General features: G+C 46.9%; 1 protein-coding gene across 1 annotated transcript in view; it reads right to left on the bottom strand.

Annotated features, from left to right (window-relative positions):
- Nucleotides 1-21,197, bottom strand: part of ATP6V1A (ATPase, H+ transporting, lysosomal 70kDa, V1 subunit A) — a 36,157-nt gene that overhangs the window by 9,895 nt on the left and 5,065 nt on the right. Inside the window, exons 2-6 of the mRNA XM_015412899.1 lie at nucleotides 10,420-10,514; nucleotides 7,514-7,642; nucleotides 3,270-3,484; nucleotides 1,620-1,757; nucleotides 1-104 (exon numbers count right to left, since the gene is read on the bottom strand). The exon at nucleotides 1-104 is cut by the window's left edge and continues 2 nt beyond it. Of these exons, the coding sequence (XP_015268385.1) occupies nucleotides 1-104; nucleotides 1,620-1,757; nucleotides 3,270-3,484; nucleotides 7,514-7,642; nucleotides 10,420-10,501 (668 nt within the window). The 5' untranslated portion in view covers nucleotides 10,502-10,514. The remainder of the gene's footprint in view (nucleotides 105-1,619; nucleotides 1,758-3,269; nucleotides 3,485-7,513; nucleotides 7,643-10,419; nucleotides 10,515-21,197) is intronic.

Genomic DNA, 21,197 nt, shown 5'->3' with positions numbered 1-21,197 from the left:
GCAGGTAGCTTCTCAGTGACGGGACGCACCTGCCGTACGGGCCACACCTGGACCATCGTGAACTTCTCCTTCACACCCTCAAATTCTAGCTCCAGCACGACATCCTATGGCAGAAAAAAACCCCCGCTAAGAGTAAAATGGCTGGAAACGGCTAGCAACGAGCCACTGGAAATCTGCTGCTGGCTTCTGCAGAGTCGAGGTAGACCTCCCATGACATGTAGGTGGTCCTGCAGTCATTTCTGATAGATCGACGATGCAGGGCAGAAGAGGAAGGGAGGGAGGGAGGGAGGAAGGAAGGAAGGGAAAGCTGCCATTTCTCTCTCAGGGCAGACACCTTCCAGAATCTCTCACATGGGATCTCCCCAGGCTAAGTAGGCCCCTCTGAAAGCTCTCTCCAGGCAAGGAACTCACATCCTTCCCAACAACCCTACTCAGCTAGGAGCTTCTCAATTGCAGCGCGTTTCTGCTGGTGGAAACTGCTTCCCCTGCCTTCCTCTCCCAGGAGGAGCGGGACTCAGGGAACTTGACTTGGGCAACGGCCTGTTCCCCAACAGCCTGTCAGGCACACCACAGATGCTTCCTAGGGTGTCATGCCTGCCCCCGATCCGGCACCCTGGGAGCTCTGAAACGGAGGACTCCGTGCCTTTAACATCATCAGAGGCACGAGAGTCCTTGCCAAACTCCAGGACAGCTTGCGCCCGAAGCCGATCAGGCAGTGCCTGGCCCCAGCAGTACGCCACCCGATTCTCCGCCACCTGTCGATTGACCGGCTGAGGAATCAGAGACGCCGGACTTGGCAACCAGATGCAAGGAGGCACTCGGAGAACAATGAGCCCGGAGTTCTAGCAGAATCAAGGACTTCGCAAGGCAGTGCTAATGAGTTAATGACCCAGCACCTATTTGAACAAGTCACTGACTGCTGACAAATCGTGCTGGCAAACTAGTCCTTCAGACCAGAAGCTCTGCACCTCTGACCCTGTGCCTGATATCCCATACTGACTTCCCGGTTCCTGAATCCAGTCCGTGTTTTGACAACTCTCTGGCTCTTCATCCTTGGCTCTGCACCCTGACATGCAAGACTCGCTTCTCTGGACTTTGACCCTTGGTAGCTTGGCTTTGTGTACTGGGACGCTGGCTCTGCTTGTTTTTGGTCTTTCTGGCTTTGACTCAGGGACTGAACTGTAAACTCTCCCTCTCTGCCCGGCCCCCTGGCTCTGTCGTGACATAGGGACAGAACTCTCTGTCCAAAGGACTACAGAGCACAACCAACTCTGGCCTCTGAACAGATCACTGAAGTATAAATCGCCTGTTAAATCCCTGGACACACATGCCCAGTCTACCCCTCCCCAGGCAGCACCCTTGTCTTGTCAATCCATTCCTCTCAAACATGCCACGATTACTGGGGAAAGGCTGAGGTCTCTACTGGGGGAGTGTCTCTCTCGGTCTCCCTCTTTTATGGAGCGAGAGAGAGCCTACAGGATCATATGGGCAGTGTCTTTGAGTTGCAGCCCCTGGATCAAGAGCTTGGACATCTTTCAGGCAGTGCAAATGGAAGCCATTTGCTTTCACCAGTGATAACAGACAACACAGGTTCAAACTTAATCTGGAGAGACACTTACAGATGCATCGTAGTTCCCAGGCGGAGCAATGTATGTCACTGTGCCCCTGTTCCGCGGAGGCAGCATGATCTTGTGTTTGATGAGAGAGTTTTCATTTACGAGGCCATAAATATCTCCACCGGTGATATGACTGCCAACCTGCAATTGGGGAAAAAAAGACTTCTAATGCAATGCACATCTTACTTTGTAAGTTCACATGTGGCCCACAAGAGTCACTAAGGACTTTGTGGGCCTTATACTAGAAAACCACTCTGTTCCACTGTTTCAATGGTGCCACCCACAACATAGGGCTCTGCCGCATTCTCATTTTTGTGGTTTGTGCATCCCTATTGCTTTGTGTGTGTTTTTTTTTTTTTGGGGGGGGGTCTTTTCTGCATGTGTTTTGCTCCCTCCTGTGATTGATTCGATATTACATGGCTGTATGTCCCGCATACCTCCCTCCAGGTTTAACTTGTAGGTTTTTATGCCAGACATACAACGATGTAATATCAAATCAGTCACTGGAGGGAGCCAAACACTTGTGGAAAAGGAAACCCCCCCCAAAGGGACATACAAGCCTCGAAAATGAGCAATACCGCTGGGTTAGGCTGACTGGCCATTTGAACATCGGTGCCATAGCATCCCCCTCTTTGACTCAATGTGATGTACAATAGGGAGCGAGTATGTGAGTCACGATAGATCCCTGGGAGTTGCCCACTGTAATTAATTGTTTTAAATTGTTTTAACCGTATTTTATTGCACCGTGTGCCCTAATGGTGTAATTGTGGGGTTGTCTTACACCTATGTCCTGTAAGCCGCCCTGAGCCCGCGTGCGGGGAGGGTGGGATATAAATGCAAATAAATAAATAAATAAAAAAGAATGCAGAAGAGCCTACAATAAATAGCAGATACTGGCTTGTTTGACATTTCATAGCCAGCCTTACAAAACCTTATGCCACATTCCACTTGCAAATTTTCTCGGGATCTAGAAGCCAGCCCCAAAATTTAGGAGCCAGGCTCATATTTTGGCCTTCAGGGTTAGGTACAACGACATTTTCTAATGATTGCACCACACATGCACAAAACAACAACTGGGCACCACAATGAAATTTCTAGATGCCATGGTGACCTGGTGACTTGGATTTGTCAAGCCCTGGCACGTTTTGTACCAGGGGTCCCCAATGTGGTGCCCATGGACTCAATGATATCTTCTAACACCTTTCCTGGTGCCCGCCAAGTGTTTTTTAGAAAGTGGACGGGGCCAGGCAGAACCTTTGCTCAGCAAGGCTTCTGGCTGGCTATCTGTGATTCGATTGGCTTTGCAGATTTTTTAAAAAATGTTACTTTGGCAGCAGCTGCCACCACAGGACAAGGCTCTTCACTGTCTCGTTGACTGGAAACTGGGGCAGCCATTTTGTTGCTGGATCTACCTCCCGCGGCAGCCATTTTGTGGCTGTGCCCACCACCCGGTGTCAGAAGTCCAAAGACGCCTGCAGGCTCAGGAAGGTTGGGGACCCCCGTTCTGTATTTTCAGCCTCCCTCTTGCTGCCTTTGTTTGAACAAAAACAAAGGCCTCAGAAAGGCAAGTCACAGTTCAACCATGGCGCGCAGTTTATTCAGTACCAAAAAAACCTCCTGCAGCACTATTTGGATAGCTTCTTCACAACCTACCCGCAGGTTTTTGAGAGGCGCAAAATCCCATTTGAGGTCTCTGCTGAGAGCCGTCACGTTTACTCCTCTGGGGATGTAGATGCTTTGGGTCAGAGCGCTGATGTCCGACAGGGGCCTCTGGATGCCATCAAAAATGGCTCCCATGATGCCGGGCCCCAGCTCCACCGACAGAGGTTTGCCAGTACGCAGGACGGGGTCTCCTACAGAAACGCCAGCTGAGTTGGTTGAGGAAAAGCATACCCGGGAAGGTGACGTCCCATGAGCCAGAAAACACTGGTCCCCTGGTTCCCTAACGTGCAAACCTGTCATGCTTGACCACAAAGAATTCTAGCAACTGATTTTAAATTTAAAAAGCTGGTGGGGGGGAGGGGGGAGAAGAGAAAGAAGAAGAGGAGGAAGAAGACGACGATAAAAGTGGATTTATACCCCACCCTTCACATGGAGTCTCAGAGCGGCTTACAGTCTCCTTTCCCTTCCCCTCCCCACAACAGACACCCTGTGAGGTGGGTGGGGCTGCAAGAGCTCTGAGAGAACTGCTCTTGAGAGAACAGCTCTGAGAGAACTGTGACTGACCCCAGGTCACACCAGCAGCTACACGTGGAGGAGTGGGGAATCAAACCCGGTTCTCCCAGATTAGAGTCCGCGCTCTTAACCACTACGCCAAACTGGCTCTCTGTGAGCACATAATACAGTCTCCTAATACTGATGTGTCAGTCCCTGAAAGATTCTGCTGTGCAGCAGAGCATCTCTAGAGTGACCGATTCAGCTCCAGACATCATCAGCCAGCTCAAAGGTGTTTTATTAGCTGGTTTGGCTTGCCAAATTAAGGTGGAGGCTGCTTGTGCCTAAACACGAGCTAAGAAAAATGGCCTCCGTGAGAGATGTTATTAGATTGTGAAGCCTCAGGTAGCCTCTCGCAGTTACCCAGTCTGGTCTCTTGAATCAAAGATCACGGAAGCGCAATTAGTCTTCACTACCTTGTAAAGTGAACAATGCAGATCCCCAGGCTAACTGCACGATCTTATGGAGGGCTTCATCGGGGACTCTGTGAGCCGTTCCAAGATACTGCCTTATTTTTCAGTCTCTCGGCCTTTGCTAGTAACCCCCAATGGCACTAATACTCTCATGCCCCCAAATGTAATTCGGCTACACCCAATGCAGGGTGGAAATAATACCTACCATCAGGGCTATTTTTGGGCAGGAACGCACAGGAACGGAATTCCGGCTGGCTCCTGAGTTGGCCACGCCCAGCAGGAACTCATTAGCATAATAGGCCACACCCAACAGCAGGAACTCATTAGGATTGGCTACATTAGGGGTGTGTGGCCTAACATGCAAAGGAGTTCCTGCTACAAAAAAAGCCCTGGGTTTTGACAACAAACAAAGTAAACAGAATAAGACGAGAAAGGTGGGTGTGGCTGGATGAGCACACTTCTGGTAACATGGGGGTGCGGCCTAATGTGCTAATGAGCAGTGGCCTAATATGCTAATGAGTTTTGCTGTTGGGTGTGGCCTAATATGCTAATGAGTTTTGCTGCTGGGTGTGGCCTATTATGCTAATGAGTTCCTGCTGGGCTCAAATGCTATTATCGCATCCACTTCCTGGCCTGCATGTAAAGTTCTTTTCTTTTTTGCCATCAAGTCTACAGCTGACTTATAGCGACCCCTAGCGGGGTTTTCGAGGCAAGAGGCGTTCAGAGGGGGTTGGCCACTGCCCGACTCTGCGTAGCAACCCTGGATTGCCTTGGTGGTCTCCCCATCCAAACACTAAACAGGGCTGACCCTGCCAAGCTGATGAGATCGGGATGGCCTGGCTTATCCAGGTCAGGGTGGACCCTAATTTAAAAGGTTTTATAGGTATAAATTTGCCCCGGGGGGGGGGGGGGCACTTGGAGAAGGCGGGGTTGGGGTAACCCTTCCCTTGTGATTGTGACTCAAAACTGGGTCTCATTTTGGAGAGCTTGTTGGTTCTACACATATAGTAAAGTAAAGGTAAAGGTTCCCTTGCTCGAAAGCCAGTCGAGTCTGACTCTAGGGTTGCGGTGCTCATCTCCGTTTCAAAGCTGAAGAGCCAGCGCTGTCCGAAGACGTTTCCGTGGTCATGTGGCCGGCATGACTAAACACCAAGGCGCATGGAACGCTGTTACCTTCCCACCAAAGTGGTACCTATTTATCTACTTGCAATGTCTTGCTTTCGAATTGCTAGGTTGGCAGGAGCCGGAACTAGAGATGGGAGCTCACTCCATCATGCGGCACACTCGGGTCTCGGACTGCTGAACTACCGACCTTCCACAGCCTGCAGTTCAGTGTCTTAACCACTTGAGCCACCGCAGCTCCTTTCTACACACATACTATTTGTGTAATTAAACAGCCACGTATACCTGGCATACAAGGTAAAAGCATAAAATCCCCCACACACACCAAAAAGGGGCAGGGGTAACCGGTAGACGTTTTGATCACTCTATTATAAGTATTGGAGGGGAGGCAGCATGGCATAGCCCCATCTCGTCAGATCTTGGGAGCTAAGCAGGGTCGGTACTTAGAAGGGAGACCACCAAGGAAGACTCTGCAGAAGGAGGCAATGGCCAACCACCACCTCTGCTTCTCACTTGTCTTGAAAGCCCCTTTGCTGGGGTCACAGTAAATCAGCCGTGACTTGAGGGCACTGTACACACACAGTCTAAAATGTGGAATGGCATGGTATAGCCCCATCTCATCAGATCTTGGAAGCTGAGCAGGGTCGGCACTTGGAAGGGAGACCACCAAGGAAGGCTCCGCAGAGGAAGGCGATGGCCAACCCCCTCTCCTTCTCACTCACCTTGAAAGCCCCTTGCTGGGATTGCCATAAGCCAACTGCAACTTGACAGCACTTTATACATATATTATAACAATATCCACCCTGCTCAGAATTACTGATTATCTATTATTACACAACTAATTTCAGATACATGGCTACCCTTTTTTGAATTAATTGGAAAATCTAAGCGGCAAATCCACAAAAGGCCTTTGAATGTAGTCAAATCTAGAATGTATAAAAAATCTAGAATGTAGTCAAATCTAGAATATTTTAAACATCTCACTCACCACCCAAATTCTAAAGGTTGTGATTACACAAATGTTTACAGATCCAAATATGCATATCTTGGAACACTGCTTTTTTATTGTTATTCTTGGTCCTTCTTTCATAGTTAATTAACTGTTTTATTCATTTTTATAATCCGTTATTAAAGTTATTACCCATAAATACTGCTAAAATAGTGGGGGGTTTTAGAAGCACAATAAATGGACTTTAAAAATTCTCTTTTCCCCCATACGTACACACGATCTGCATTCAGCTACTCGGCAACCTTCTTCTGTTACTAAAACCTGAAGCTGAATTTATTTGCTTGACTTATTTAGGAACCACTGCACCACAAACAAGTTAACAGCACCCCCTTGACATTTAATTTAGAGAGCCAGTTTGGTGTAGTGGTTAGAAGCGTGGACTCTGATCTGGGAGAACTGGGTTTGATTCCCCACCCCTCCACTTGTACCTGCTGGCGTGACCTTGGCCAAGCCATAGTTCTGACAAGAGCTGTCCTTGAAAGGGCAATTCTTGAAAGAGCTCTCTCAGCCACACCTACCTTATAGGGTGTCTGTTGTGGGGAGGGGAAGGGAAAAGGAGTTTGTAAGCCGTTCTGAGACTCCGAGTGAAGGGCAGGGTATAAATCCAGTCTCTTCTTCTTCTTTAATGACATTTTGCAGTGTGGATTTTTCCCAGGGCTTTTGAGATACAAGAGCGTGTGTTTATCCAAATCAGAAATAATGTGGCCGATGTTCACAGACTCTCCCACGGCAAAGCATCCCCAAGACTTTGCCCTGGCGACATCCCCCTCCCCCAAGAATACGAGAGTCTTCACGTAGTTTCCGCCTCATAATAAAAGCCGGTCCCACTGTTTGGAGGCACTGAGTTCCTTCTTTAGAGGAAGCCTAATTGAACTGAAAATGCCCATCCAACCACCTGTTAACGATGGAACACAGTGAGACTGCAAGGGAGAAACTGAGGACTAAAGAAATTCCTCCTTGTCCAGAAACATGGCTGTGTTATCAATGACGATGATGGTACCACAGAGAGTGTCTTCTGCAATGAATGGCTCAGAGCCCATTCAGTTTGTTTGTTCCCCACAAATCGCCCCTCCTCCCCTTGCGAGTCCCATGTTCAACCCGCCCTCTGAAGCAGAAAACTGCACAAAAAGGAAGGATACAGGTTTCTTCGTACACCTGAATAGTCGCCATGTCGCCCTCCAGCCGGATAATCTCTCCCACCAGTTCGCTGTGGCCAACTCGGACCAGCTCGTACATCGCTGCACCCGACATGTAGCAGGCAGTGACCACTGGGGAGAACAAAAACCGGAGACAGCTGTCATTTCCCATCCTGTGGGTGGGAAGTGACAATTCGGAAGCTTTGCATTCATGGCTTCTGCAAATCTCGTCTTTAATGTTTGCTATGGAGAGTCATAGGGGACTGGAATGCTAAAGTAGGAAGTCAAAAGGTAACTGGAATAACAGACAAGTTTGGCCTCGGAAAGCAAAATGAAGCAGGGCAAAGGTTAACTGAGTTTTGTGAAGAGAACACACTGGTCATAGCAAACACCCTTTCCCAACAACCTAAAAGGCGACTCTACACATGGACATCACCAGATGGGCAACACCGAAATCCGATTGACTATATAATTTGCAGTCAAAGATGGAGAAGCTCTATCCAGTCAGTAAAAACAAGACCTGGAGCTGACTGTGGCTCAGATCATGAGCTACTCATTGCAAAATTCAGACTTAAACTGAAGAAAATTGGGAAAACCACTAGGCCATTCAGGTTTGACCTAGATCGCATCCCTGATGAATATACAGTAGAGGTGAAGAATAGATTCAAGGGTCTAGATTTGATAGATAGAGTGCCTGAAGAACTATGGACGGAGGTTCGTGACATTGTACAGGAGGCAGCAATCACCACCATCCCAAAGAAAAAGAAATGTAAGAAAGCAAAGTGGCTTTCTGATGAGGCTTTACAAATAGCAGAGGAAAGAAGGAAAGCGAAAGGCAAAGGCGAAAAGGAAAGATTTACCCAACTGAACGCAGATTTCCAGAGAACAGCAAGGAGAGATAAGGAGGCCTTCCTGAATGAACAGTGCAAAGTAATAGAAGAAAACAATAGAATGGGAAGGACTAGAGATCTCTTCAAGAAAATTGGAGAAATCAAGGGAGCGTTCCATGCAAAGCTGGCCATGATAAAGGACAAAAACGGTAGGGACCTAACAGAAGCAGAAGAGATTAGGAAAAGATGGCAAGAATACACAGAAGAACTATACAAGAAAGACCTCGATGTCCTTGACAACCACGACGGTATAATCACTGACCTCGAGCCAGACATCCTGGAATGTGAAGTTAAATGGGCCTTAGAAAGCATTACTAACAACAAAGCTAGTGGAGGTGATGGTATTCCAGCTGAGCTATTCAAAGTCTTAAAAGATGATGCTGTTAAAGTGCTGCACTCAATTTGCCAGCAAATTTGGAAAACGCAACAGTGGCCACAGGATTGGAAAAGGTCAGTATACATTCCAATCCCAAAGAAGGGCAATGCCAAGGAATGTTCAAACTATTGCACAATTGCACTGATATCACATGCTAGCAAGGTCATGCTCAAGATCCTACAAGCTAGGCTTCAACAGTACGTGGATAGAGAACTGCCAGAAGTACAAGCTGGGTTTCGAAGAGGTAGAGGAACTAGAGATCAAATTGCCAACATTCGCTGGATTATGGAGAAAGCAAGAGAGTCCCAGAAAAACATCTACTTCTGCTTCATTGACTATGCTAAAGCCTTTGACTATGTGGATCACAACAAACGATAGCAGGTCCTTAAAGAGATGGGAGTACCAGACCACCTCACATGTCTCTTGAGAAACCTGTATAAGGGCCAAGAAGCGACAGTTAGAACCGGATATGGAACAACTGATTGGTTCAGCATAGGAAAAGGAGTACGACAAGGATGTATATTGTCACCTTGCTTATTTAATATATATGCAGAGTACATCATGCGAAATGCTGGCCTGGATGAATCACAAGCGGGAATTAAGATTGCTGGGGAAAAGATCAACAACCTCAGATATGCAGACGATACCACTCTAATGGCAGAAAGTGAAGAGGACCTAAAGAGCCTCTTGCTCAGGGTAAAAGAGGAGAGCGCAAAAGTGGGCTTGAAGCTCAACATCAAAAAAACTAAGATCATGGCATCCGGTCCCATCACTCCTTGGCAAATAGAAGAGGAAGTCGTGGAAGTAGTGACAGACTTCACGTTCCTGGGATCCCAGATCACTGCAGACTGTGACAGCAGCCATGAAATTAAAAGACGCCTGCTCCTTAGGAGGAAAGTGATGGCGAACCTAAACAGCATGATAAAAAGTAGAGACATCACCCTGCCAACAAAAGTCCGCATGGTCAAAGCAATGGTATTCCCAGTAGTCATGTATGGCTGCGAGAGTTGGACTATAAGGAAGGCCGAGCGCCAAAGAATAGATTCTTTTGAACTATGGTGCTGGAGAAGACTCTTGAGAGTCCCTTAGACTGGCAAGAAGATCAAATCAGTCAATCCTAAAAGAAATCAGCCCTGACTGTTCCCTGGAAGGCCAGATAATGAAACTGAAGCTCAAATACTTTGGCCACCACCAAATGAGAAGGGAGCACTCACTGGAGAAGGCCCTGATGCTGGGAAAGATTGAAGGTCAAAGAAGATGGGGACGGCAAAGGATGAGATGGTTAGACAATGTCATAGATGCAACAGACATGAAATTGAGCCAACTTCAGAGGACGGCGGAAGACAGGAAGGCCTGGCGGGAGATGATCCATGGGGTCGCGAAGAGTCGGACTCGACTGTGCAACTGAACAACAACAACAAATGAAGAGTCAGAAATCTTATACGAAGTGAGACAGACAAGGTGCACATAGTTCTGAAATGGCACGAAGGCACAATGTTAGGTGACATATTTCTCCAAATTCTGGCGTTGCATGATTTGACGCAGTTAAAAGATGTCTGCCCAAGGAGCCACATTTGACAGCTTCTACTGTGCAGGTGCAACGTCAGCTCCGTAGGAGAAAGGCTGAACAAAGAGGCACTCACCAGGTCCTGAGACTCCATGGACGTAGCCGAACGCGCTCTCTTGTTCTTCATCACGGATTTTTGGAAGCTTGGAGAAATCCATCTTAACTGTTCTCCTATTCAAGTGAGGGGAGGGCAGAAGAGGAAGAAAAGATTAGGGTTTTTGGGAGGTTTTTTTGTTAAAGACTGCATTCTGCGTTATTAGCTTGCCCACGACTTTGGACTTCAAGCAAGGCACGGACAATGATTGCGTCTAATTTGCTAGCAAAACTCGCATTTCCTTTGTTCTGTAGCCTTGAATTTGGGATAAAAAGGCATGTCCGGTAACCTAATCTCTAAGCAGTTGTCGTTTTGTTAGCCTTGGCTATGCGGTGACTCTTACACACTTAAGGTCTTTGGCATCTTACAGGATGTAGTGTGCCCTGCAATCTCCCTAATCACCGCTGCGGATCTGGAATGTAGGTGGAGGGGGACAGAAGTTTAGACTCTACTTCAATAGCACGAGTGTCACAAGTGGAGTAAGCTTTTTTCCTTCTTTTTTTGGGGGGGGTGTATTTTTTATATTTTTTAAAATATGTGTGCGCGCGCACACACAAACACTTGGAAGTGATGATGACCTCTGGTGGCTGATCCCTACTGGGGGCCTGGAGGAAATTCAGAGAGGTGGCTGGATAAGGCCTGCCCCTGCCTCTGGTGTTCCTTGGAGGTCTCCCATCCAAGTATTTGCCAGAGTTGACCCTGCTTAGCTTCCAAGATCTGACGAGATCGTGCTTGCCTGGGCTATCCAGGTCAGAGCAAGTGGAGTAAGCTTTTGAGAGCTTTTCTGAGTCCAAGTCAGGAGGAAGAATGTACAGGTGTAGTAGCAGTAGTAGTAGTAGAATTTATTGTATTTAGCCATTGGTCATTACAAATTGTACAAAACCATAAAATACATTTAACAGGTAAAATTTTAAGATCAGTCGTTAAATTTAAATTAATTAGTAAAACAGAATGGTCTGATCCAGCCAGAAATTCATGCTGCAACCCCATTCAGTACCGCCCTAGCTTTAATCTTCAGTACAAGGGCGAATAGGGAAACTCCGTAAGATACATAAAAATCGTTATCTGATAACAGGAACAACATCTTCTCATTTTCAGAGTATGCATTTAAGGCAGATAAAATTCCAGCCAAAAATTTATCTCTGATATCACTGTATAGCGGACAAGATAAAATATAATGAGGGAAATTCTCTCAACTGCGGGTTATCCAGAAATGCAGACGCAGTGTTCTGTTGGAGTAACGACCAGCCAGAATTGCACGGTTTGAAAACGCGGAACAGTAAAAGACACACCTAAGATTGTGTTTGGAAATATTAACTAAATAATTAGATGTAAAGTGGTCAGATTTAATTAATTTGTACCAAGGGGCTGCTTTAGATTTTAAGATTGCTCGATCTATCAATGCGTCTGAATTGTAAATCCAGTCCCTACGCTGAGAATTGTCACCTGAGGGCCCTAAGAGATCATCAGCAACGGTATATCTTTGAAAGATGGCGTTGAGAAAACCAGAGCGCATAGAATCTTTTGACAATAGAAGATTCACTGATTGATGACTTAAGGAATTAGATCCAAAGGATTGGATCCTTTTCCTGTATTTTATGACTGCAAGGTGTAAATGTACAGGTGGCTTTCGAACTGCTTCATCTTGGCTTGTAGATTAGCACAGCAACTCCGCAAAAGCAGATGGGTATTGCCTAGGAAGGCACTTCTCACAGTCATGCCCTATTTCGGAACTCGGGCCACCTGTGGAAAGGGAGCTGGATCCTACCCCCCAAAGTTTGAAGCCTTCCCCCAAGCTAAGGAAACTTCCCGAAACCTAAATGGCTCTTCTGTTGGGGGACAGCTGCTTGGAGGATGGCTGGATTCACCCTAATAGTTTTTTTTTGGGGGGGGGGGTGAAGTCCCATGTCCCACGGATGTCTGGCCATCACAGGCTGATGGAAAAGCAGCTGGATGGGAGTTAGCAGGTCCTGCACCCAAGGAGACCCACCAGCTTGGCAAGCCTACTAGCTGTCTCCTTCCAATCTTGGTCAGCACCCCAGCCACTGGAAAGGTAAGAGGGGGAAAGGGAGTGGGTCAAGCCCTTTTGGGTTTCTACAAGAGCTTGCGTATGGACGTAGGTGACAGTGAAAAGAGACAACAGAAGTCCTTTCTGGAGGAGTCAGTTCAGTGGGAATGGAAGAAACCAGTCCCAGGGGTAGCCGTATGATCTGTTCCCCCATGTCCGCCTTATTTGTTCTCAGATTTGCAAACTGGAAAGCTTGTACGGTTAACCCACTATGCACATGGTGTGGCTAGGAAGGGCAAGAAATGGTCATGGCAGAAACCTTTTGCAAAAATCCAGCATGTGTGACCATCTGTCCTCAGCCCCTTCCTTAAGAGCCCACCGGCACCACAGTCTGTATTACTTATTGGTCCGGGTTATCACCAGGCATCAACAGCTGAACGCCGGTGCATGTGAAGATCTAACTGGCCCAAGGGCAAAGATCCAGCCTGCCGTGGGCTTGTTCTGAACCCAACCCTGGTCGCCTGACCTGCCATTACTTCAGACAACCAACAGATACCCCACTAATTAAGCTTCTTGAACATAACTTACTTAAAGAGGAAGCCATCGATTAATACATTTTTATTGAACATAACTTACTTAAAGAGGAAGCCACCGATTAATACATTTTTACTACGGGATTTACTGCAATTCCGCAAGGCCTGCAGGACGGAGCTCTCCCACCAGGCATTCAACTGAGGAGCCGCATCTAATAGTTCAACGAAGACTGAGAACCTATGCTCTGGTGGGCCCGTGCTGTACTGATCCAACTGGAAATACATTATAATCGATTAAGACAACAACCCTATAACTGCTGCTGACTATGCCCACTATGAGGGGCCGCGGTGGCTCAGAGGTTAAGTCGCTGAGTTGCGGACCAGAAGATCGGTAGCTCGGCAGTTCGAGACCCTAGTGCCACGTGACGGAGTGAGCTCCCATCTCTGGCCCCAGCTCCTGCCAACTTAGCAGTTCGAAAGCAAGAAATTGCAAGTAGATAAATAGATACCCGCTTTGGTGGGTGGGTGCACCTCCGCATTTAGTCATGTTAGCCACACAACCACGGAAAAGTCTTCAGACAGCACTGGCTCTTCAGCTTGAAAACGGAGATGAGCACCACCCCCTAGAGTCAGATTCGACTGGCTTTCGAGCAAGGGAAGCCTTTAACTATGCCCACTATGGCAAATATCGAAACTGTACTTCGCCATCATATATGTATCATTTGTACTTTACAATTGTTTTAGAACTGTTCTGTGTTTTTTAATTTGTTCTGAACCTTTTATGTAAGCTGCCCCAAGACTGCTTTGGTGGGGAGGGCGGGGTAAAAATAATCGAATAAATAATATAAATTTTCAAACAATTGTACAATGACGCAGATTCTCACCTTCAGCTGCCATTCAGTATGGGAATGGGAACTGGTGCTTAGAAGGTTACGTGACTTGTACACAACAACAAGGAGAAGCCACCAAGTCAGCCTGATCAGCTCACGGAGTGAGATATCCCGGAATCTGGATTCTCCCACAATGGATAGGTGGGAGACTGAATCGTTTGTCCTATGTTAAACAGCTTAATGGTTCTTCCAAGGCGGTGGACGGGAGATGTATGCGAAAGCGAAGTGATTAAAGGTTAATAGAATGGGCGTTCCTGACACGGCCCTCGAAAACTTCTCAACAGTAAACGCCAAAGAATATTAAGGTTGGATCATTACAGCAGCGTCTTCCCTGCGTCCAACCCTATATACTTTCCTACAACCTGCAGACAGGAGGTTTCGAGACTTAGAGATTAGGTGTAACCGAGAGATACAGTGACTTATCTGAGGTCCTCTATGGAGTGAACTCTGGACCAGGGAATTCTCTCTCTCACAGCTCAGACTGTCAGTCTGAGCTGTGTGAGAGAGAATTCCCTGGTCCAGAGTTCACTCCCTAGAGGGCCTTAGATAAGTCACTGTGTCTCAGTCTCCTTAGCTATCTGTAGTAGAGGGACAGTACTGACCTACCCTACAGGATAAGAAGGAGCTGCGGTGGCTCAAGTGGTTAAGACGCTGAACTGCAGCCTGTGGAAGGTCGGTAGTTCAGCAGTTCGAGACCCGGGTGTGCCGCATGACGGAGTGAGCTCCCGTCTCTAGTTTCAGCTCCTGCCAACCTAGCAGTTCGAAAGCAAGAAATTGCAAGGTACCACTTCGGTGGGAAGGTAACAGCGTTCCGTGCGCCTTGGTGTTTAGTCATGCCGGCCACATGACCACGGAAACGTCTTTGGACAGCGCTGGATCTTCGGCTTGGAAACGGAGATGAGCACCGCAACCCTAGAGTCGGATTCGACTGGCTTTCGAGCAAGGGAACCTTTACCTTTACAGGATAAGAAGAATGTGCTGTCGAGTCACAACTCGCGGCCACCTCATCGACAGGGAGTTCAGGGAAGATGGTTTGCCATTGCCTTGTTGTTACTGATATCATGGACTGGTTCCTAGCTATTGCCCGTGGAAGTGAAGATCTTTATCGCACTCTCTCCCTCCCCTTCCGACACCCAGAAAGTAATTTCCTGGAGATGTAGGATTAATAGCGACAGGAGTTGGGGGGAGAGGGGAAAGGGGGGGCGAAAGCACTCTTGGCTACCGTAGGTCTTATGATGGAAGAAGCAGAAAGGTGAAATTTCACCTCCTCCCCCCCCCCCGCCTTGCACACAGTGGTCTCCCCATCCATGTGACCCTGGCAATCTACTTCCTGGGGGCGGGGGTCAGGAGAGACTACAGGAGCACAAAAAGAACATGGCAAAGATCTGTGTTCTTTCCACTGAAGGCAGCTAGGATCCAACTGGATGTACGCGATCCACTTTAAACACTGCACAAGCAGCAACTTTGTTATGAATGTACATTTAAAAAAATCAGAACTAGAAGTCATAGACTCTGGTTAAAGATGTAAAGATGCCACTGAGGAGTCGGCTGCAAAACCCCCGAGGGGAAGAAGACAGAGAACAGGCACCATATAGATACACGGGAAGATGTATACAAAGCAACAGATTCAATTTCTGACCGTTCCAGCTTGTGTTATTCCTTGCCACAATAAGCTACTTAAACAGCCTGCAATAATGGAAGTGAAATGTGCTTACAGAAATGATGCACCATCCATCTGCAGATGTTTCTCGCCCAAGCACAGGAAGATGCGAAAACAGGAATACTGACTTCTGCTCTCGACACACATGCTATTGTGTAAATATGATTTTTAACCCTACCACAGCTGTGTCTGTTGCCTCAGTTAAGTATCAGGCATCTTAAATATCCATTTTAGAGGTCGGTGCCTAATAGGGATGCCAGCCTCCAGGTGGGACCTGGGGAACCCCGGAATTAGAGCTCATCTCCAGACTGCAGAGACACGTTTCCCAGGAGAAAATACGTGCTTTGGAGGGTGGACTTTATGGCATTGTAGCCCAATGGGGTCCCTGTCCTCCCCAGGCTCCATCCCCAAATCTCCAGGAGTTTCCCACCCTGGATCTGGCAACCCTAGCTCCTAACCAGGACCACGTCAAATGGAAGTCCTTTTTAATGTCGGATTTTCCTTTCCCTTTCCTCAGCCTGAAAGCAAAAACTTTGCCTGCATTGCTGACTGGAGGCCGGGAAGGCCAGCAGCCTTTCATCTGTGGTTTCAAAATGTGGAAAAAGGTCTGATTTCCAAATAAAAAGCTCAGTCGCCTCTCCATCGAGCTGCCTTTTCAGAAACAACCATCCTCAAAGCAGTCCTTCCGGTGAAATGCCAGAAATATTCTTACCTTGTTAGGCGTAGAAACAAAAGCAAAAAATAAATAAATCCAACCACTATACGAAGCACTGGCAAAAACCCGAGGCCCGGGGAATCAATCAGCAAACACACAGACTCCGGTGCAGAAGAGGAAGGGAATTCTGGACAGCCGGAGAGCAGAGAATTCAGTTCTGCTCTCTGACTAGCAAGAGTCGCCTGATCTGATGACTCATCAGTCTCTCCCGAACGGCACTGCTGCAAAGGAACACCAGCCGCTCCAGGCCCAACCGAATGACCCCACAGGATGGCAAGAAGGGCCTCCCTCGGAAGGAGCGGTCAGTCGCTACAGACAACACCCGCAGAGCAAAGGAACTGACAAGCAGATCAAAACAGCGCATCTCGATTCACGCCACGGGTATTAACAGTCCGTTGCTTCGTTCCCTTCCGTCGAAGCCCCCAAAAGCATCTGCTTTGATTGCATCCTTTCCAAGTGATCGCAAAGGCAGAGGTATCCAAACAGAAACCCTCCCACCTGGTTCTGGACACCATCTTGGAGCCAGGCTAGCATTGCTACGGCCGCAATGATTTCCACCAGCGTTGGATTTCTGACCGTTATCGGCCCGTGGCGGCCTGAAATGACCTCCACGAATCTTGTTTCGGGGGGGAGGGGACTGAGAGCCTCCAGGAACAGGATTTCAGGGGGCATTTTGAGCTACTGCAGGACGGGAGAGGCAGGATAACGTCCACGGGAAGAAATCCTTGCACCCAGAGAGGCTGGCTTTAACCGAAGCCGTTGGGGACTTCGAACAATGGCAGCAGTTACCACGATAAGCCAGCATGATACAGTTCTGGGCTAGCCAACAGGAGCCCCAGACCTGATTCCTAGCCGAGTCATGAGATGCCAGGCCACAGTTTCCGTCATAAGGGAAAAGGGTTCTCACGCTGGGAGATATTCCACCCACGGACACACGAGCCTGCCTGAACCAAATCAGGCCTGGTACTGTCCGCTTCCACCAGAACTGGCTTTCCATGGTCTCAGAGGTCGCCATGACTTCCAGGCACGGGCACACAAACAAAGATGCAAAAATACTAGAGAAAAGAAGAAAAACTATGAAGCCAATGATACCGAGCTGCATGGGGCTTTGGTGTAGTTGTTAAGATCGCGGACTCTAATCTGGGAGAACTGGGTTTGATTCCCCACTCCTCCATGTGCAGCCAGCTGGGTGACCTTGGGTCAGTCACAAGTTCTCTCAGGAGCAGTCCTTGAAAGAGCTCTCTCGGCCTCACCTCCCTCACAGGGTGTCCGTTGTGGGGAGGGGAAGGGAAAGGAGACTGTAAGCTGCTCTGCTCCAATCTCCTCTTCTTCTTGACTACTCACTGGAAGGAAAACGCCACTGGCTTGGATCCAGCAGAGTGATAATATGGGGGCGATCAATTCCTGCCGCTGAGGCACAGTGCTTGTTTCTGCCTCCTGCCACAGCCCCAAACAGGACAATCCCAGGAGCAGCAGGCTAGTGGCATTTTGGGCTGCTGTGAGAATGCGGAGGCGAGAAAGTCCCGTCCTGCAGTCAGAAATCCTTTTGCCCCCTCCGCCCCCCAAAACGCTCTGTTGGAGCCATGCCACTGTGCATCGAAAGAAACAATCGCCAGCACCGCTCCCAACATGACTGTACCGACAAAAACCTGAAAGCCGGCCTAAATGAGGAACACCGTTAAAAAAACAAAATGCATTGTTGCCAAATCACAAGCATGGCCTAGTTTTCCACCCCTTCCTGTTTCACTTCTCTACAGGAGAAGGGCTAGAATCTTCCGCTGTGTACCACAATCATCTCTTCCACCTCCAGAAAAGTAGGCAGCTCCAATCTACCGCAAGTTTCAAACTCTATTCTTCCTTTGTTGATTATCAGGTGCGAACCTAAGGGCAGGAACTGGTGGCATCCCTAGATCCCTTTGTCTCATGACTGCAGGAGCACTATTGGGTAAAGTGGAATTTGCACCTCCTCTGGGGTGTATTATAAACTGAGCAGCACACAGTGACTTTCATTTTGCCAAGTGCTCCTAAGGAATAGAGGTGAACATGCATGAAGCCCCCCCCAATACTGAATCAGACCACTGCTCCAGCAAGGTCGATATTGGTTCATCTGCAGAGTCTCAGGCTGAGGTCTTTCACATCACCTACTACCTGGTCTTTTTTTAAACTGGAGATGCCGGGGATTGAACCTGGGACCTTCAGCATGCAAAGCAGAGGCTCTTCCACTGAGCCACAGTCCTTCCCATAGCTTGACAACACTCATGGACATAAACAGTACAGACTATGGAACCAGGTCACTGGGGGAGGGGGACTTTTTCAAACAGATGGACCTTCTGTAAGCATCCCTTCTTCCATACATGTAAAATAAAGTGAAAATCACTGCTACTTCAATGCTAATGTGCTATTCGTAGGAATGGAAATGAGCAGTTGCTTTACAGCAGACAACTTCGACACCACGAGAACAGAAATAAACACAATTATTTCAAGGATGACTACAAAATATGAGAACTGCAGTATAAAAATGAATTTACACCATGAATCGCACCCAGGCTTTAAGCTATGAGGAGCACTTGAAAACTATGCAGTTTTTGAGAGAAGAATTTGGAATATTAGATAAGAGCAAGAATCCAGTAGCATCTTCAAGACTAACAAAATTTGTGGCAGGGTATGAGCTTTTGTGAGTCACTGCTAGAGATGTGAAGGCCCGGAAAAAAACCGTAAAAATTCGGGGGGAAAACGGTTTCTTTTCGTTTTTTCCCTGAAGCCTTTTTTGTTTTTTTTCTGAAAAATTGGAAAAATTGAAAAAAGAAAAGAAAAGAATTTTTTTTGATTATGGAACGTTTTATTTTAACATAATGAATAAAATATTTTAAGGTGTTCAAATATTTTCCAAATCATTTCTAAAATATATATATATGGTATCAGATTGATCTAATTTCTGTGCACTGAGGACAAGCAAGTCCTAGGTTACAAACTGAACTCTCCAATGCAAGAACAAGATGCATTTCTTCCTTTAGGAGGTGCAATTGTCAGAAGAAAATTAAAAAGTTTCAGTTTTGTTTTTGCATGTGGGTGGGTATTCTGTTTGTAATAATTGTTTGGATACACTATATTTTTAATATGCTAGTTGTGATAATTTCATGCCAAGTAAAAATGTCCATAGTCATATTTTATGTTCCTAAAGTAACAGAATGACTTTCAATCTAGAAAAGACAAAAGAAATGCTAATGTAGCATTTTTTTCAATTTTTCCAAAAATTTCCGTTTCCCCCCGAAAAAAAAACGGGGAAAAAACGGGTTTTTTTCCGAGCTTCAAAATTTCCGGAAATTTTACATCTCTTCACTGCTCACTTCTTCAGATAGAGCTAGAATGTGAAACCATCTGTCTTTATATATTAATGCAATAAATGTGAAGCTATTTCATTACTCACTTACAGCTTGGAGAAAGCCTTCAGAAAACATGCATTCTATCGGGTTTACAGGAGATAGCTACAGGGAATGGGAGCTCAGTGGAAGCCACATTCCTCAACTGCATAGAACAAGGGGTTAAATGGAGGCACAGAAAGCACGCACAGACTGCTGATTCCCTGGCATGTGCCTGCATATCCACTGGGAAGGGAGGGGACAGGTGAGAGAAGAACAGGTCTCTGGACCCTGCAAGGGTCTGATCAGCATTTGTTTGGCATGTGTCTGTGTATTTCATGGGGTCTAAGGGTGATTTAGAGGTTTGCTAACGTTACCACGGCATGTTTGCTAGAAGCCTTTTTACTGAAGCACCAAGAGGAGATGAGTTCCGTAACAAGAGGGTCCCAGCTGTGGATCAGGCACATGCATTTAACACTAAGTCTTCTTCGGACCATAAACTACTTTGGGGCTATTGCCCATCACAAAAGCAGGCCAAAACCTAAGAGCAGATGCCTCCCCAAATCCCTATTATATGGAACCAAGTTCCACTGGTATCAGTAAAACTTATTTTCATCGAATGCATTTAGAGCTGGTGCATTAGCCGTGTATAAATTTTTTCTCCATCACTTAGAAAACCTAACATTTTTGCAAAGTCAGAACTTAAAACAAAATTAAGGACAATTTTTTAAAGGAGAGCAGTACCAGACAATTCTGCTATAGCCCTTCAGCTGTAGTAAGAAAAGCCCAGGAGAGCCCGATCTTGTCAGATCTCGGAAGCTAAGCAGGGCCGACCATGACAAGTACTTGGAAGGGTGACCTCCAAGGAATACCAGGGTCGACTCGTGATGGAGGCGCAGGCAACGGCAAAGCACCTCTGAAACGTCTCTTGCCTAAAAAACAAGTCTAGCTCATCTGTGAAAGTATCTGTATGCTCACTACCACATACTACTTGAGTGACCTGACCATGTGCGCTGAAGCAAGACCAAAATGTTTCAAACCCTCTCATAAAAGATTCCTGGAGCGTAGCGTTAGGGGGAAAAACAATTATCCCAAAATGCAACTAATCCTTCTAACCTGACTCATTCTTCCTCCCCCAACCTAAAAGGAAACGTTCCGGTTAGAATGATAAATGGTGAAACACAGTAGAGAATCACGCGTGCAAGGTAGCATGTGATCGTTCCATTCTTCCATACCGCAAGAGCTGTCCTTTGCCTCAAAGAGAAAATCAATCTTTCCAAGCCAAATTAAACTTAACTCATGAGTTCAAGGAAAATGTCTATTTTGGCTGTTCCTTGACTCAAGCCGCTCCATGGAGAAAGGCATTCAGAAAGCAGGGAGATATGGAGACGTTGGGGGCAGCCATTTGTATACATGGCTGATATTTCAATATAACCAGTGGGACCAGAAACACTTTAAAAACACTAATCATAATATTGTACATTACTGTCTGTTCTTTTAGAAAGCAATTATGAAACATCCATATAAAAAGAAGTTTGGTGGGCTACACTTACAAGAGACTATTTCCTGAGTAAGAGATTCATTCCTGATATCAC

The sequence above is a fragment of the Gekko japonicus genome, unplaced genomic scaffold (assembly GCF_001447785.1).
Source record: "Gekko japonicus isolate JY-2015 unplaced genomic scaffold, Gekko_japonicus_V1.1 scaffold1488, whole genome shotgun sequence".
In the NCBI taxonomy this organism is placed as follows: domain Eukaryota; kingdom Metazoa; phylum Chordata; class Lepidosauria; order Squamata; family Gekkonidae; genus Gekko; species Gekko japonicus.
Note: the sequence above shows the minus strand (reverse complement) of the source record. Positions and strands in the feature narration are given on the sequence as shown.